Source organism: Chelmon rostratus, chromosome 15 (assembly GCF_017976325.1).
Source record: "Chelmon rostratus isolate fCheRos1 chromosome 15, fCheRos1.pri, whole genome shotgun sequence".
NCBI lineage: Eukaryota > Metazoa > Chordata > Actinopteri > Chaetodontiformes > Chaetodontidae > Chelmon > Chelmon rostratus.
In genome coordinates this window covers 2255258-2271425 of record NC_055672.1, presented here as the reverse complement: position 1 = coordinate 2271425, position 16168 = coordinate 2255258, and the positions used below count along the sequence as shown (strand labels likewise).

The 16168-nt window shown below is 43.4% G+C and overlaps 1 protein-coding gene across 1 annotated transcript in view; it reads right to left on the bottom strand.

The window, feature by feature from the left end:
* Positions 1 to 16168, bottom strand: part of syne2b (spectrin repeat containing, nuclear envelope 2b) — a 127254-nt gene that overhangs the window by 98944 nt on the left and 12142 nt on the right. Inside the window, 23 exon segments of the mRNA XM_041953978.1 lie at positions 139 to 259; positions 382 to 479; positions 702 to 783; positions 1370 to 1563; positions 2206 to 2331; positions 2638 to 2772; positions 3126 to 5105; positions 5718 to 5807; positions 6000 to 7007; positions 7162 to 7320; positions 7504 to 7677; positions 7894 to 7995; positions 8500 to 8640; positions 9378 to 9542; positions 9876 to 10075; positions 10293 to 10389; positions 10810 to 10978; positions 11499 to 11611; positions 11900 to 12064; positions 12478 to 12615; positions 13025 to 13138; positions 14796 to 14885; positions 15302 to 15402. Of these exon segments, the coding sequence (XP_041809912.1) occupies positions 139 to 259; positions 382 to 479; positions 702 to 783; positions 1370 to 1563; positions 2206 to 2331; positions 2638 to 2772; positions 3126 to 5105; positions 5718 to 5807; positions 6000 to 7007; positions 7162 to 7320; positions 7504 to 7677; positions 7894 to 7995; positions 8500 to 8640; positions 9378 to 9542; positions 9876 to 10075; positions 10293 to 10389; positions 10810 to 10978; positions 11499 to 11611; positions 11900 to 12064; positions 12478 to 12615; positions 13025 to 13138; positions 14796 to 14885; positions 15302 to 15402 (5762 nt within the window).

The following is a 16168-nucleotide window of genomic DNA, read 5'->3' as shown; positions in this document are numbered from 1 at the left end:
CTTCGCCGGTAATGTCATAATGTTGATTCACTTAGTAAATATAGTACAAACGCAAATGTCAACTCCAGACACTAAGACAATCTTCCAATAATTACTGCATTGAAATCTGTTTCTCAAACACACAAACTTTTATTGTACCTGTATTTCCTGGAGCCGTGTGTGCAGGCCTTTCAGAGAGACGGAGTCAGAGGGAACATCCTTAATGCTCTGTTCATTTTTAGCCAACTGGGTTTGCAGAGTCCTCTTACAATTCTCATATCTGGAGATTTCATAAATTAAAGCAAACAAAGACAAGTTAAAAACTAAACATAATGACCTCCAAATAGCACAGTGTGTTATGTTGTGCTTATCAAAGCCTAGACTGAGCTAAATTCAGTCTACCTTTCTAAAGCCTCCTTTTTGGTGACTTCTTCCTCTACCGATGCTTGCTTTTCAACCTCCTTCCTCTCCACCCCAACTGCCTTTGTCACTTGAAACATCTGACAAAGAGTAAAAGCACATTATCTGTTATTTCAAACCTCCAGAGCTCCATGGCTGTCTGTAAGTGACACTATATCCTTGCAGGTATAACTGCAGAAAACATAGATATGTGAAACTGCTGTGATTAGGGACAGTCTGAAAAGTCTGAAAAAAGGTTCAAAGGAGCTCAAATTGTTGGTTCAATCTAAAGAGTACAAGGTTTAAATGGGAGTGAGTCATACCTCAGCTGAGACCTGAGGTTTGTCACTTGGTTTTGTAGGTTCCTTTTGCGTGGTCAGATCCTCACTGAAGGCAACAGGAATCCTGTGAGGATAATAATTTTGACAAGTGTTTTCCTTTAACATTTTATCTTAAAGGTCCAGTGTGCAGGATTTGGTGGCTTCTAGCAGTGATGTTGCAGACTGCAGCCAACTCAATACCCCTTGCCTCACCCCTCCCTTTCCAAGCGCGTAGGAGAACCTATAGGGTCACAAAACTAGCAAAAAATGGAAAAGGCTCCCTCTAGAGTCAGTGCTTGGTTTGTATGTTCTGGGCTACTGTAGAAACACGGCAGTGCACATGGCAGACTCCACGGAAGAAGACCTCATTCTAAGGTAACGAAAACACAAAAATCATTTTCCGGTGATTTAGAATAATGAAAACATAATTGTTAAAACATAAAAACAGAATATTTCTGCCATATTCTGGCAATAGATCTCCCTCAATCTTACACACCGGCCCTCTAAATGCTGCACAAGACAGCGTTTGGCCTTCAACAACAACAAGTGGCTCTGGAATTTTTGGGTCATGAAGGAGCCAAATGAACCATCATCTAAAATGACAAATTTCATTACTAAATGTCTTAATAACGAATAGACTTCAATGTAGAGAAAAAATAATGATATCTCACCGAGTATCAGGGAGTGGTGCATCTTGGTCTCCGCTGAACTGGCGCTGGATGGCAGCCAGCCTCTTCTCACACTCTCTCAGTTGAGTCTGGGCCAGGCGGTGAGCATCCTCAGGGCTCAAGGTGTCACACAACTCTTTCAAGGCCTCCAGGTGCTGTCCTGCCTGGGCAAAGCTGCCATCCGCTGAGATGCAAGCCTGGTGAATGTGGACACAGCAGAAGCAGTAGGTAAGTCAGTAAATGGGTATGTTAATGAGATTTGAAGCCAGATGATACAATTTTCACCTCGCTTGCTCAGTTTAATAGCATAACAATATTACAGAATGCCATTTATGTCTCAAGTTGGGTTTTGACACCTTTACAATCACACTGCAACACACAAGCCAGCCTACAGATGACAGCAGCTCACCAATGTACTGCACAAAAAAATGCTAGAATGCTGTTTTTCATCTTCATCTGAAAATGTGATTTCTCCTATACTGCTACTATATATAGAATAACTGCTGAGAATTTCATCTAAATTAGAGAATTTATTTCATTATCTTATATAGTTGTGTATGTTTACTGTGTTTTTCTTTTCTGGCCCAGCAAGTTACAATAAAATCAAGAACTTAAAAGGGTTATATTTGGTTCTGTAAAAACACCTCAACAAAAACAGCACTCTCTTAAAGAGCAATCAGAATGAAGTATTGCAATTACCAAGTCCCACTGACAGAATCTCCTTTGAGGCATACAAAGAAGAAGGAAGAAAAAAGGTTAAATATGCAGAGCAGATAAGCTGGCTGCATGCCCATCCACCAAAGCACAGCTGCCAAGAATTCAGTTCTAGCTTTAGCTACCTGTGCATGATTTTCTAATCGGGACTTTAAGTGCATCTCACACTGCAGGGCAGCTGTCTTAAAGTTTTTCCTTGTTACTTCAAAACGTATTTGCTGCAAAAAGCCTGAGATCTCAGCTCTTAGGGTCTGTGAAATCAAACAAAATCAATTCAAGGAAACCACATGACATGTTAGAACATACGTATAAGTGCTTTTTAATGCATGCAAATGAACAATTTACTGACATTCATATGTTTAAAAAAACTGACAAAGGCAGAAAATGCAACAGTTTCAGTACATTTATGGCTGACATGCACGAGCATCTGATATTCAAACCTCAAACACGATAAGGCCGCATTAAAAGTAACAAATGTGAACAATACAATTCCCTATTAACTGCAATCAAAACCACACACATTAACACCAAACTCCCACAGTAAGTTTGTGTCCTACCTCCCACTGTGCCCTGACAGACTGGGTGTAGAACTCCATGTCTCTGAGCTGTGAGGGGGTACAAAAGGCCTCCATGCCCTTGGCTGCTCTCAAGAACTCCTCCAGCAACTCTGGGTCCAAGGTCCTGAGAGTCTCCTGAGGAGAAAGGCAAAAATTGTTCTCGCAGACTGGCATCTTTAAAATCTGTTTATTTCAGTGAGAAAATGCAGTAGAAATGTGGAGCAAGAAAAAAAGTAGTAGTGTGTTTCTCTTTTGCATATTTTTTTTAGAAATATCTCCCCTTTAAAGGTTATTTCAGTTTTTTAAACATCAAATGTAGTTTCCATGAGCTGGGTATCCTATTTTAATGGTTATATCAACTGGCAATGCAGAATACCAAAACTGACCACTAACCGCATAAAAATCTTGCAAATTAAAACTTACCTGTTAAGGTTACTCATTCGGGTATTTTTTTTTTTTTACATTACAGAAGTGATTAAGTGACTTACCTCTTTCACTGATGCTTTCTCAGCTGATACACGTTTGTCTTCAAAAATGTTAATGGTTTCCCGGATGTGCTCCTGCAGACAGTGCTTGGCCTCCTCAAAGCCATTTCTGGCCAAAGCCTGGGCCTTGGCATATGCCTCTGAATAGGCCTGGGGAGGTGCCTGGGCCAGGGCTGGAGGTGTAATGCACAAGTCTGGTGACTCAGCAAGGGACTGAGGCAGCACACTGACCTGTGAGAGGAGAACAGTTTGGGGTTGTTGAGGTTTGGGTTGTGGAGGAGACTGAGGTTGAAGTTTTGACTGTGGAAATGGTTGGGTCTGAGGTCTGGCCTGTGGGGGTGACTGAGCCTTGGACTGTGGTGCAGTTTGAGCCTGAAGTTGCAGCTGTGGTGGCAACTGAGCATGAGGTTTGGGTTGTGGCAGTGATTGGGCCTTGGGATGGGTTGGTGGCTGAACCTTGGCCTGAGTTGGTGATTGAGCTTCCGTTGGTAGTGGTGCTGTTTGGGCCTTGGTTAATGGTGGTGACGAAGCCTGAAGTTGGGGCTGTGGTGGCAACTGTGCCTGAGGTTTGGGTTGCGGCAGTGGTTGGGCCTTGGGTTGGGTTGGTGAATGAACCTTGGGTTGAGTCTGCGATTGAGCTTCAGGTGGTGGTGGTGTCATTTGGGACTTGGGTAGCTGTGGTGACTGAGCCTGATGTTGGGGCTGTGGTGGTAACGGTGCCTGAGATTTGGGCTGTGGCATTGACTGGGCCTTGGGTTGAGTTGGTGACTGAGCTTCAGGTAATGGTGCAGTTTGGGCCTGCAATTTAGGTTGTGGTGGTGACTTGGCTTGGATTGGTGACTGAGCCATGGGTTGTGGTGGCAGCTGGGACTCAGGTATAGGTTGTGGCAGTGATTCAGCCTTGGGTTGGGTTGGTGACCGAGCCATAGGTTGAGTTGGTGATTGAACTTCTGGTTGTGGTGCTAATTGGGCTGGAGGCTTGAGCTGTGGAGGTGATTCGCGTTTTGGTTGAGTTGGTGACTGAATCTTCGGTTGTGGTTGGAGCTGGGCCTGATGTTGTGGTTGTAGAGCTGGCTGCTGGAACTGAAGATTAAGCTGAGATTGCTGAGATTCGGCATTTGGCTTTACTTGCACCGATGATTGTGTCTGGATGTGTGTTTGGGACTGGGTCTGCAGCTGAAGTTGAAGCTGGGGCTTTGAAGGAAACTGAGGATGGGCTTGGTGTGGTGGTTTTGATTGGGGATGCTGAGTTTGATGCTGATGCTGAACCTGTGAATATTGCTGAGCTTGAGGCTGGGGATAAGGCTGGGGCTGAATTTGAGCCAGTGTCTGAGCCCAAGGTTGTTGTTGAACTTGGCCTTGTTGTGTCTGGATATGAAACATATCATAAGCTCTCACCTGAGATTGTTGTTGCATGGAACTCTGGGGTCTTACTTGGGGCTGTGTTTGAGGCTGAGTATATGATGGCCCCATGTGAGAATATTCGGGGGGCCCCATCTGAGGTCCCATTTGGGGTCCAGCTTGGGGCCACTGCGGTAGAGCCTGAACTGTTGGATAAGCCTGAGACTGTGAAGCTTGAACTATTTGCTGAGGGTATGGTTGGGGAATTGGATGCCTCTGCTGGGCAATGGCTTGGTTTTGAGGATCCTGTTTGAGTGTCCACTGCTGGGAGGGAGACGGACCCTGGGAGTAACTTTGCGGGTAATACGGAGGTTGTGCTGTAGCCTGTGGATGCTGGATGGACACTGGGGATGAGGCTCTAACTTGAGTCCAAGTGTGGATTTGGCTCTGGGAAATATGGCCTGGGTGCTGGACCACTGACTGAGCATGTGTCGGATACTGAGTCACAGGCTGAGGATGACCCTGATGCTGGACTACAGGTTGAGCTCGGATTTGTTGAGTTGAAGGTTGGGCGTGACCTGGCTGAGCATAGGTTTGAGGCTGGGCCATTGACTGAGTATGGACTTGAGACTGTGGTATTGACTGAGGATGGATTTGAGACTGGGGTATTGACTGAGGATGGATTTGAGGCTGGACAATTGACTGAGGATGGATTTGAGACTGGGGTATTGACTGAGGATGGATTTGAGACTGGGGTATTGACTGAGGATAGATTTGAGGCTGGGACATTGACTGAGGATGGTTTTGAGACTTGGGCATTAACTGAGGATTGGTTTGAGACTGGGGCATTAACTGAGGAGCGATTTCAGACTGGGCCAATGACTGAGCATGGGTTTGAATCTGGGTATGTGTTGGTGACTTTGGGGAGGGAGGCCTAACAGGGGCCCATGACTGTGGATGACTACGAAGCTGAATGTGAGACGGCACAGGAGGCTGAATTTGGCCCTGCAGTGGACCCTGCATGGCTGAAGTGGGTTTGATTTGAGCCCATGTCTGCACTTGAGTTACAGGTGGGCCATGGGCTAGACCCTGTGGCTGCATTGATGGATGAGGTCCAGTTGGGACACATGTTTGGGGCTGAGTCTTAACCTGGGGATGGAGTTGTTGCTGTGTCTGTGGCTGTGTCACTGATTGTGTCTTTGTGGGGCCATGGGTCTGTGGAAGAACTTGTGTTTGTGACCGACCTTGGCTCACGCTGGTGTGGGACATGGTCTTCAGTGGTTGCTGACTATCTGTGGTAGTGTGGGACACACTTGTGGACTGAACCTGCACTTGGATTGCTGCCTGAGATTTAGAGTGAACCATAGTTTGAGGTTGTGACTGATTTGAGGCCTTTGTTTGTGGGCGAGGCTTAGCCATATTTACAGTCCGGGATTTAGCCTTGGTTCCTGAATCTGGTTCTTCATGTCTCTCAACAGCCATAGGTTGTTTTTGTTGCTCCTGCTGGAGCAGCTGTCTCTGTTTTTGCTGTTTTGCCGGGTGCTGCTCTTGCTGATGCTTCTCCTTTTGTTGTTGTTGTTGCTGCTGCTGCTCTAGATTTTCAAGCTGCTGTCTTTGTTTTTGTTGCTGTTTTTGGTTCTCAATAAACTTTGCATGCGTCTCAGACTGTGGCCTGGCATCCGGTGAAACAACATGAACCGGTGTCACTGTTTCTCTGTCTGACTGTGGCTGTGTCTGTGTGGTCTGAATAGGTTCCTGAGTGGAATCCTGTACTGGATGTGGAGTTTTACGCTCTCCTGTGGCTGCCTTCTGAAGCCAGGGCCGGTTCTTCATGGCTTGAGCCTTTCTGCTTTGAAGCCCCTGGGAGCTCAGAGGAGGCTTCCTTACAGGTGGTAAAGTCTGCTCGTGGTGCTCTTGTGTCTGGCTGACTTGTGGTTCAATCTGTGTATGAGCAATTACATGTTGCTGAACTTGATATTGATGCATTTCTAGCTGCTGCTGCTGCTGCACCACCTGTGGTTGTTCCTGATTCTGCTGCTGTTGTGATTGTGCTGGCCAAGGCTCCTGCTGTTGTATGCCTTGTGGTTGCTGTTGTTTGAGTTCTTTCTGTTGTAGCTCTATTTCAATCTGTCTTATAACTTGTTCTTGCTGCAGTAGCTGTTGCTCTGCTATCAATCCTTGCTCCTGAGACTGCTGTTGCTCTTGTGCAGTGGTCGCTGGCCAGGCATGAGCCTGGCAATCTGGTGGCGACTTTGTCCTGGTCTGCATCACAGCTTGTGCGTAGGTATATGGCATTGGAGGAGAAGTCATCTTTTCTTCTCTGTATTCCTGCACCACTATCCTTGGCACAAAGGTTTCATGACACTGATGAGAAACTAACTTTGTCTCGGGCTGCTGAGTTGGGTGTCTGGCCTGGTCTGACTCTGTCAGATGTTGAGGCTTTCCTGTAGCCTGAATAAAGACTTTTGAGGGAGGAGGCCCTTCTGGGGGGCTTCTGCTTCTGTCTCTTCTGGCTCCCAGGCTGCTCAGCATACCGACAGCCTCCTGGAATTGAAGTCACACACAAGAAAAACTGATGTCATACATTTATATTCTCTGCTAAGCCTCTCCTGTTGTGTCTTTCTTGTTTCCTACTGTGTCAAGTGCAGAACATGCTAAGCTCAATGGCTTGCCCCTCAATTTACAAAAGATGACTGGCCTGTGATTGAGCGACAGCGGCTCGCACTCGGTCCTGCATGGAGGAGGCGTGGAGGTACTTGATGGGAGAGTCCTTCTGGCTCGTCATCACCATGACCTGTAGGTCCTGCTCTTCTGTGACCACCTGACCTTCCAGCTGTAGACCATGGGATATCAGGACCTGGGGGAATAAATGGTGTTGAACAACCATCAGCATTTCATCAATTACATATAAAAGTTTCTTTATGAAAGGACAATAAACTATTGTCATTGGAGCTTTAACTGTTTCAGAGGAAATAGAATTTGGATTGACAGTCACAGTAGAACAACCTCTCTATTTTGTGGATCATGTGGGTCATCTTACCCTGGCTCGTGGGTCTTGGCCCCGCTGTTGTCGCTCCGCGGCCCTCAGCAACTGGTAAAGCTCCCTGGCTTCAGCCTCCCAGTGGAGGAGTTCAGCCAGGCGACTGTCCAGACCCAACACACTGTGCTGCAGCTCTGCACACACCTGTTCTGCGTCAAGCAAGGTCTGCATCACCTGGTGACATTAAGGTAATGAACAGATAAACTCACAATATATTATGTGCAGTCATGAATGGTAGCTGCCAGCGGCTATATAGATTATTAGATTATTCACTATATAGATAGATCGATATATAAATGTGAGAAATAGAGGAAAACACCATGAAGGTTTGAAAGCATCTGTATGACGAATGTAAAAAAAAAAAAAAAAAAGGAAAGAAATCATTCATACTTCAGGTATAGCAAGCTTCAGTTTCTGTAACTGATCTGCTGGGCATTCCGGGGACGGAGCCAGAGCCTCCAGATCCACGTCTTTTATTTTTCTCATTATGAACTGAAGGGAAGAAAGCAATCAGTTAATTCTAGAGAGACAAACCTGGTCATTTAAAGTAGAATTCTCATAAATGAATAAAATGAGAACTTGGTTAAAACAGGCTAATGACTGCATCCTGAGATCTCAACAGACTGGTGTTTCACATATAATCATTATCCTCTGTTATCAAAAAGTGTCACTGATTTAATTGATTTCTAATCAAACTAACTTAAACCTTAGGCCAGAATTTTTAATTGTCTGATTACTGAAAAAGATCTGGTGGGACTGGCTTAATCTTGTGACGAATGATAATGAATAATCAGTTTCAGACATATATAGCTGCATGGTAAGCGTGACGCCAGACTTTTGCAGATTGCATGTTGTTTTTTCCAAATAATCTGATGTTGTCCATGTGATGTTTATCTATTTAGAGCTCAACATTACACATTAACATTAAGACAGTTGATAGTTGGGAAAAGCTATGACTCCACAAGGTTCATTTATTTATCTGTTCTTTAGTACTACCTGTATTCTTTTTCTGTAGGTACGTAGAGGAGCTGCCATGGCCTCCAGAGGCTCCTTGAGAATGAGAGAGGCTTCTCTGATCAGAGCCTGGACATCCTGGGGTGTAGCCTGGGTGTCAACACTGGGTGCAGCCATGCTATCCTGGAAAAAGCACATGTACAAACATTAAGTATCAGATAGTTATCAACAAAAGTACAATAATCATACAGACAACCAAAGCTTGTAAAAAGCTGATTACTTGTTACTGTAGATAAGCCAATAGAAATATACACAGACAGAAATATAGCATGCCTATTTATGCATGGCAATACATAGCAGAACTTTCTAGGATATTTGGTTCCTGTTCTTAAATGCCAAAGTGAGGATGATGATGGAATAATTTCACAAACAATTCATTAAGTATTAATAACATCAGCCCCATATGCAGTTGGAAAAATAATGAAGCTGTATGACAATACATACGTGTAATCAAATACTATGAAAGCCTTGCATTTATAATTGTCTCTACACAATAAGCAAAGGTGGAGTACAACTTTCAGACTTAAAGCCACTCCTCAACATCACAGCGTGGGAATAATTAGGACAATGGGACAATTACATCTTAAATTCCAAAGGCCTGAGACATAAAGATACTAAAATCCCTGCTCTACTATTCACTTCACTGCAAATGATCTCAGATGACACTAGGCCATCGCATTAGGACAACAAAGACTATGGGCTGGAGAAAATTAAATATGTGAGGGTGATATTGTACATACATACAGCACTTTTATGTTGGTGAAATACACCAATTAATCCACTGTCGGGAAATTCATTGACAACTAATTTGAAAAGCAACTGTTTCGCACAAGCCAGGTTTTCCTAGTTTTGTAACTTACGAATGTGTTTCTCTTGACAAACTCAGCCCAACGCATGTTAAGTCTGCGCAGCTCCTCCGCCAGGGTCCTGCTGGTCTGAGGGTCTGTTGACTCGATCAGGAAGTTACCCACCTCGTTCAGGTGGGCCTGTCGGGAACCCCACTCGGCAATAGACTCAGAAGTCACCTGAACAAAAACATGAATCTTAATCAACAGAGAGGAGGAATAATGAAGTGTGTATAAAAAAATCACCAGTCTGCAAGTATAGGCCATTTTATTCTTTTTTTAATATATTTTAGCAGACTTTTTAGTAGATCTTAGTACAAATATGTGCACTGGAGGAATAATCTTGTAGGTTGCATTGAGTCTAGCGGGTAGAGCAAAAACACAAGTGATCCAAGTGATGAAAGATTGAAGTTCAGTGAAAAAGGCAAGAGGAACTAGCTCATTTATGAAGTGTGGCTCTCCTGCCACAAACTAAACAATATATAATTTCTTTGAATTATGTGTTAATAATACCTCTGGTCTGTGGCCATGGCTGTGTGTTACAGAGTCCTGCTCAAGCCAAGCCAGCAGGGAGCTGAGGCAGTCGCTGTAGGAGTCCCAGGCTGACAGGACCCGTCCCATGGTGCTCTTGGCTGCAGTCACCTCTTTCAAAACCCCGGCACTGTCCTCCTCCAGCTGTTTCACCTGCTGACTGACGTGGTGGTAATCTGCAGCTGAGCAGCAAAGACAAAGCGATCAAAGACTCCAATGAATGACACTCCAAATGAATCAGTGGAGTGGCCCACGGAAAGGTTTCAATCCAACTACAAGATGGGAAACAGGTGTGAAAGCTGTTCAGTCAAATTCCAAAAGTCCTATGGAGTAACCTTACATCAGTTAGGACAGACTAAAGAATTTAACACACCTGTCACACAGTCACAGAACACTTACCGAGGGCTGATTTGCTTGAGTATCTCTCAGAAACCTGCTTCAGTTTATGACGAGTTGCTTCCAACATAGAAGGCAGCTCCTGAGTGTTTACCAGCTCCTGTGTTGAAAAATACTTTTTAGTTATTCTAAGACCAGTATTGTTCAGGAAAAAATGTAGTTGGTTCTAAATTTGTCCAGAAAGGGGCAACCAATATCAAAAGGGTTTTTCCTCTTTACAGTGGCCAGTTTACAAATTATGCATTTTGCTGAAAGCATAATTTACTAATGCTAACATTAGCAGTATCATGTCTAGTATTACATCTGCATTAGCATTAGGATACTATCACCCAAATCAGAATCCATATAATGTGTAAATCACCCTTCAAATTAATAGTGCAATTTAAGTGAGTGACAAGAAGACATATATGAGACATGATAACACAATACAGAGAATACCACGGCAAAAAAAAGACAAAAAGAATAGCAATCATGCACAATAAATTACATTACACACCAAACCTGCACACAAACTACTCACATGCCATTCTTGCAGCAACACCCTGACAGCCTCCGGGGAAATATAAGGTCTCTTCCAGACCCGGAGTTTGGTCTTTATCTGCCCCAACAGATCCAAAACTGTGTGGCGGTGCTCCCGGTACTCCAGCTTGATCCCATGGTATTTAGCAGACACTCTGACACTGGTGAACCTGGTGAGGGTGTCAAAGTGACAAACAAATCTCAATAACTGCTCGTACTGATTTACACTGATGAATTATAAGAAACACTCAAGGAGGGGACATGTGAAAGAGTGCAGGTTAGAAGAAGGTACAAAGAGCAACAAAATTCCTAACAATAAATTTCCTGTTGGACAAATTGAAACCTAATCATGTGTCTACAAGCTTATAAATGTCACTGGCCCTTGAAATCTCACGTTTCCATTATCCATGGCCAACATTCCTAAAATACACCAGAAGTTCATTTTGCTTCTCATATCATTTTGTGCAAATGATAACTGTCTCACTGAGATAATATTCAACATGCTTCAGTGTAGGACAGAACCATTTGTGGTGTGTTACAGCTGTTTCAGATGTTTTGGTTTTTTCGTCTGTGCTTAAGCGACAGCTTTGATTATAACCAGGTCATAACACGATGTACTGCTTGGGCAATAACCTTAAGAAATGAATCAGTTAGAATAAAATAGTACATACAGCTTCACAGTACACTCACCTTCTCTTTAGTTCATCCATCTTGTCAGTAGGAACCATCATGTTTCCATACTCATCCAAGTTCTGGAAGGATTGGAAGGTCTTCACATGCTGCGGCATCTCCTCCAGGCAAACCTACAGCAACATCCAGCAGTGAGCACATTCACATGTTTGACAATCCTACAGATATCCTCATCATTTCTGCTCATAAAGGTCTACATTTTAGAGCCTTACAAAGGAGTAAGGGTACAAAAACCTGAACAGTGAATGAACACTCAGGATAAAGCGGCTATTCTTCAGAGTTATTTATATAATAAATGAAGGAAACACTGCCTGAGGAACTGGGTTTGTTGAGATGGCATTACTACTTATATGACTTCTTAAAGTCATATAGTTTAAGGGTTGGATGCAGTAGATATTCACTTTGAGCAGCTCCTGTTTCTCCCGTGCTTCATCAGCGGCTCGGCCGTGGTCCTGTGGGTCACCCTCCTCTTCAGCCAGAGCCCCCTCTGCTTTCAGCAGCCAGCGAGCCACCATGTCCAACGGAGCTGGGAGACTCATATCTAGCTCGATTTTGTATTCACGTAGCTAAATGAAAACCAGAGGGAAAGAAGGAACATTTCTTTACAAGTAAACTCAATGTCTTCTAAACCGAAATGCATACAGAAACACATACAGTGTGTTTATGGAGACAAAGAAATACTAACATCTGTATAGCTGCATACAGAGTACACACTGGAACAGGGTTTAAGGCAGTACGGCACTGAGCACTTTAAGGTTGCTGGCTCATATTATGTTTTTACATTGATCATTAGGAGAATTAGAATGTATAGTTTTGCAAATATAGAAATAAGACATTGTAAACATTTATTATCTATAAAGCTATATATTTAGCAAAACTAAGCAAAACAAATGCGATTAAACTAGGTTGAAATGTACAAATACCAAAAACTGTCCAAGCTTTTTTTAAAGTTCAGAAGGAACAAGAGATTTAAAATTACCTTTTCAGTGAGGGCATCCCACGCCTCTCTGAGAGCTCGCTGCTCCTCGCTCACTTTCGGGGTTCGCCTCATCGCTGTCAACAAAGGCATGATGGGACGCCGCTGCTCATTAAAGGACACCAGAAAGGTATGAAATACCTGAGGGGAGTAAAATGTCATCTTTAGTGCCACTCTTGTAAGGTCAACTCAAACAGGAGCAAACGATGACCGATTCAAACTGCCACAACTCGACGTTCCACATGGGACAATGACGATACACAACATTCATCAGGATATCTTTCAGACTTGATGGGAAAATGGGAGAAGTAAATGTGGCATTTTGAAACAAAACAGGGCGAGTCTGCTGTAAATTGACGAAGCAGCAAAAAGCTCTTATTAATTGGACAGCTTTTGCAATAGAGGCTGCCATTTGTTTCTCTGACAGCATCATTGGTATCATTAGTATCCTGCTGTAATAACATGAATGGATCACAGGTATAAAGACAATCATGCAGCGACACTTAAAAATGTTTCAGTGCATCTTGACAGGAACTCGCTGGATACGTACGTGGTATCTCTCAGAGTAGCTCTCTCCCTCTGTGGAGTCCCATCCCTCCAGCAGCTCATTGTACGCCTGAACCAGCCAGCAGGTCACTTCCTTTGCCTTTTGATCAGGTGACGCCTGGATCACAAAAAACAGTTACTGACTGAAGACCATCGAAACAATCCAGGCTAAACTTAATATCAACAATTGAGTCTTTTAATCATGTTAAACACATGTTGACCACAGTAGGTGATAGTCATGATCAGTCATATATCTGAACATCATCTTCTATCTGCAGGAACACAAAGACACTAACAGTGATATGATTTTATCATCTCAGACAGCTAAGACAAACTAGACAGCTACTTAATACTCAAACATGGCAACACATAGAAATGTGTGTAAATAGCTACTGTAGGTTTGTTTGTTTATTTCCATCTATACCAGTGGAAGGAGCTGGAACCAGTTGAAGCCTGAATAGTTGGACACAAAAGATAGAAGGACAAAAACAACCTCTGCACAGTCTGAGTGATAAAATACTAGATTTACTTCTGAAATTATGTAAATAATTTTCTACTTATTATTAAAAATGCTGTTAACAAAGGCAATAAACTGAAAGAGCTAAGCTGTCCCACAGGACACCAACACCAGTCATGAGATATTCTACACAATACAGAATGGCAGCTGCTGTGCCAAATTTGTTGTGCTTCAAGTGAGCCTGTACACAACAAAGCTCCAAGTCTATACAGAGTTTAATTTTTCACTTATAAGAACATGGCAACATGTACAACAGCCACGTTTATTGACCACCTACTGTCCTGCAAATGAGAATGTTTGAGGTTTTATTGTTACATATTCTTTAATGCAATGTCTTTGGTACGTATATACAGCGTTTAGTAGCATGAGGGTTTATTTGTTTTAATTTTGTACATTATATGCAGAGCAAGAGCCACTATTTTCAGATGTATTTTCAAATCCAGAATGTTTTCCAGACTCCTGCGTCCTCCACCCTGCAGGCTATCTGCCATTCCAGGATTATGAATGAAAACTCAAATGTTGACAGCAGCCACAGTCAACATGAGGATATGTTGTCAGAAATCCGAGCTGACAGGTGCTTTGTCCACTGTGACTGATCTGTCACGAGTTCTACGGCAGGCAATACTGGCGGGATCTCAGTGGAAGGCATAACTGCACAGCAAAGCCGCCCCGTGAGTGCTTTATTCATCTCATGGGAGGCAGAGGAACACACCCTTGCTGTGGGTTTGGATCCCTTCCCAGAGAACAGGGCAAACTAGTTTGACTCCGCATGATCAGTCCTGCTCTTAACCACCATATCATTTTAAGGTTATCTTGGCTCATTGCAACTGACTTTTTCATTTGAGTAGCTGTGGTACCGTCCCAATAAACAACTTTCCTGGCATATCTGTACGAGAGATAATCGTCAGCAATATAATCGAAAGTTATTTGCGAGGGCCACAGAGGTTTGGTGCGGCTGATTTACACTGTGTGACATGGCAGTAATGAGGCTGACGGCTGTAAATCAGCAAACCGGAGGGTTTCCAAACACACTGCATGAACAGAGAAAGACATCAATTGTTTTAAAACCATAAAGCAGTGACAGGAGGGTGTGGCATGGGGATATAGCAGATTCAGCAGATTTAGACGAACATGGGGAGATATGTGCAGACACTGAAGATTAAGTCTGAAGTGTCCCTGAATCTATTCAAGGAACTGTATTTGGAAGGTAAGTAGGTGGATGAAAGGTCAGACAAGAGGTCATGACAGCCTGGTGTACCTGTCGCAGAGGTGAAGCAGAAATAGCAGGAGTGTAGTGAACAGGAAGATCAATAGGAGAAGGACTTTTGGGAAGAGACAGGTATTGTGTCTGGAAGGAAAAAGGGAAGGATAAAGAGAGGAGAGGAAACAAGAGGAAGAGAGAAATCCCATGCAAAAGAAAAAGTTACATTGAATTCAAGGCATTTAAATGCTGTTGACAAACGTTTATATGTAACGCAGGAATCTAAAAAAAACTTTTCAACCACATTTTATCTGATTTTTAGCCTTAATGTCTAGACTTGCAAATCACTAATCAATGCTTACTTAGCAGTTTGGATAAGACAGAGCTCAGCTGCATCCTATCTGTTGACACTGGAATGCAGTGGTTAGGCTGCTTAAAGCATCCTGAGCAAAATCCAGAAGAGCTACACTGACTTTACAACTGTTCTGCAAATGTTGCTGCACTGTACAATGGTGCCCCACATTGCTTGATGTGTGTCTAAAAAACAACTGAGTGAAACAGACCTGCATTTCTTCCTCTGGCACTGGCAGGTCCCTGGAGTACTGCAGGAACTGCGCCACGTAGGTCATAATGGACTTCTCATCAGGGTCTCGAACATCCACATCTGCATCGACATCACAATCCTCCATGATCAGTCTCTAACAACAACACCGCTGTCAAAGGTTTCGACTATCACATGAGTGAGCTCCTGAAGCAGGTGGAGTTCAAAACTGGAATCTGAGGAATGGAGGAACTTTTCTGTTTTTAAAACATCTTGCTAATGAAATCTGCTAATAAGCTAACAGGCACAGCGGAGCTAAACAAGTGAGGGTTTTATCCAAGACCGAAGTAAACAAGGAGCAAGTGAGTCAGCAGACTGTCAGATCGTCATCCCACCGGCCCCCAGGCTCGCTGGGTACAGCTCAGCCACAGCACCGAGCTACACTCTGCACACACAGATTCATGGCACCGGATCATTTATTGCTACACAAGCAAATCAGACAAGAAGACACTAAGACGAATCATACTTGGAAGAGAATGTTTGAGTCTTTGTAGCACACTAAAAGACACGAGGAATAAGCTACAAAATGAGCGTTCATGGAAACAAGCAGAAGTCAGTTCAACTGGGGTGACCTGACTGTGGACTAGTTAATAAATAAAAAGTCAAACACATCAAATCTGTGCGACACTGTGTTGCGAGACTCAGAAGGTTGTCAAAATCTTTGTGCACCACCATCAACTTGATAAATTGCAAATAAAAAAAAAAAAATTGCAAAGACAGCAGTCAGCCCCGCCTGGCATTTCTTGCACTTGCAGCACTTGAAACTATAGAAACTACTGGAACTATGATACACAAGAAAATCACAGATGATGATAAAATGGAACTTTGT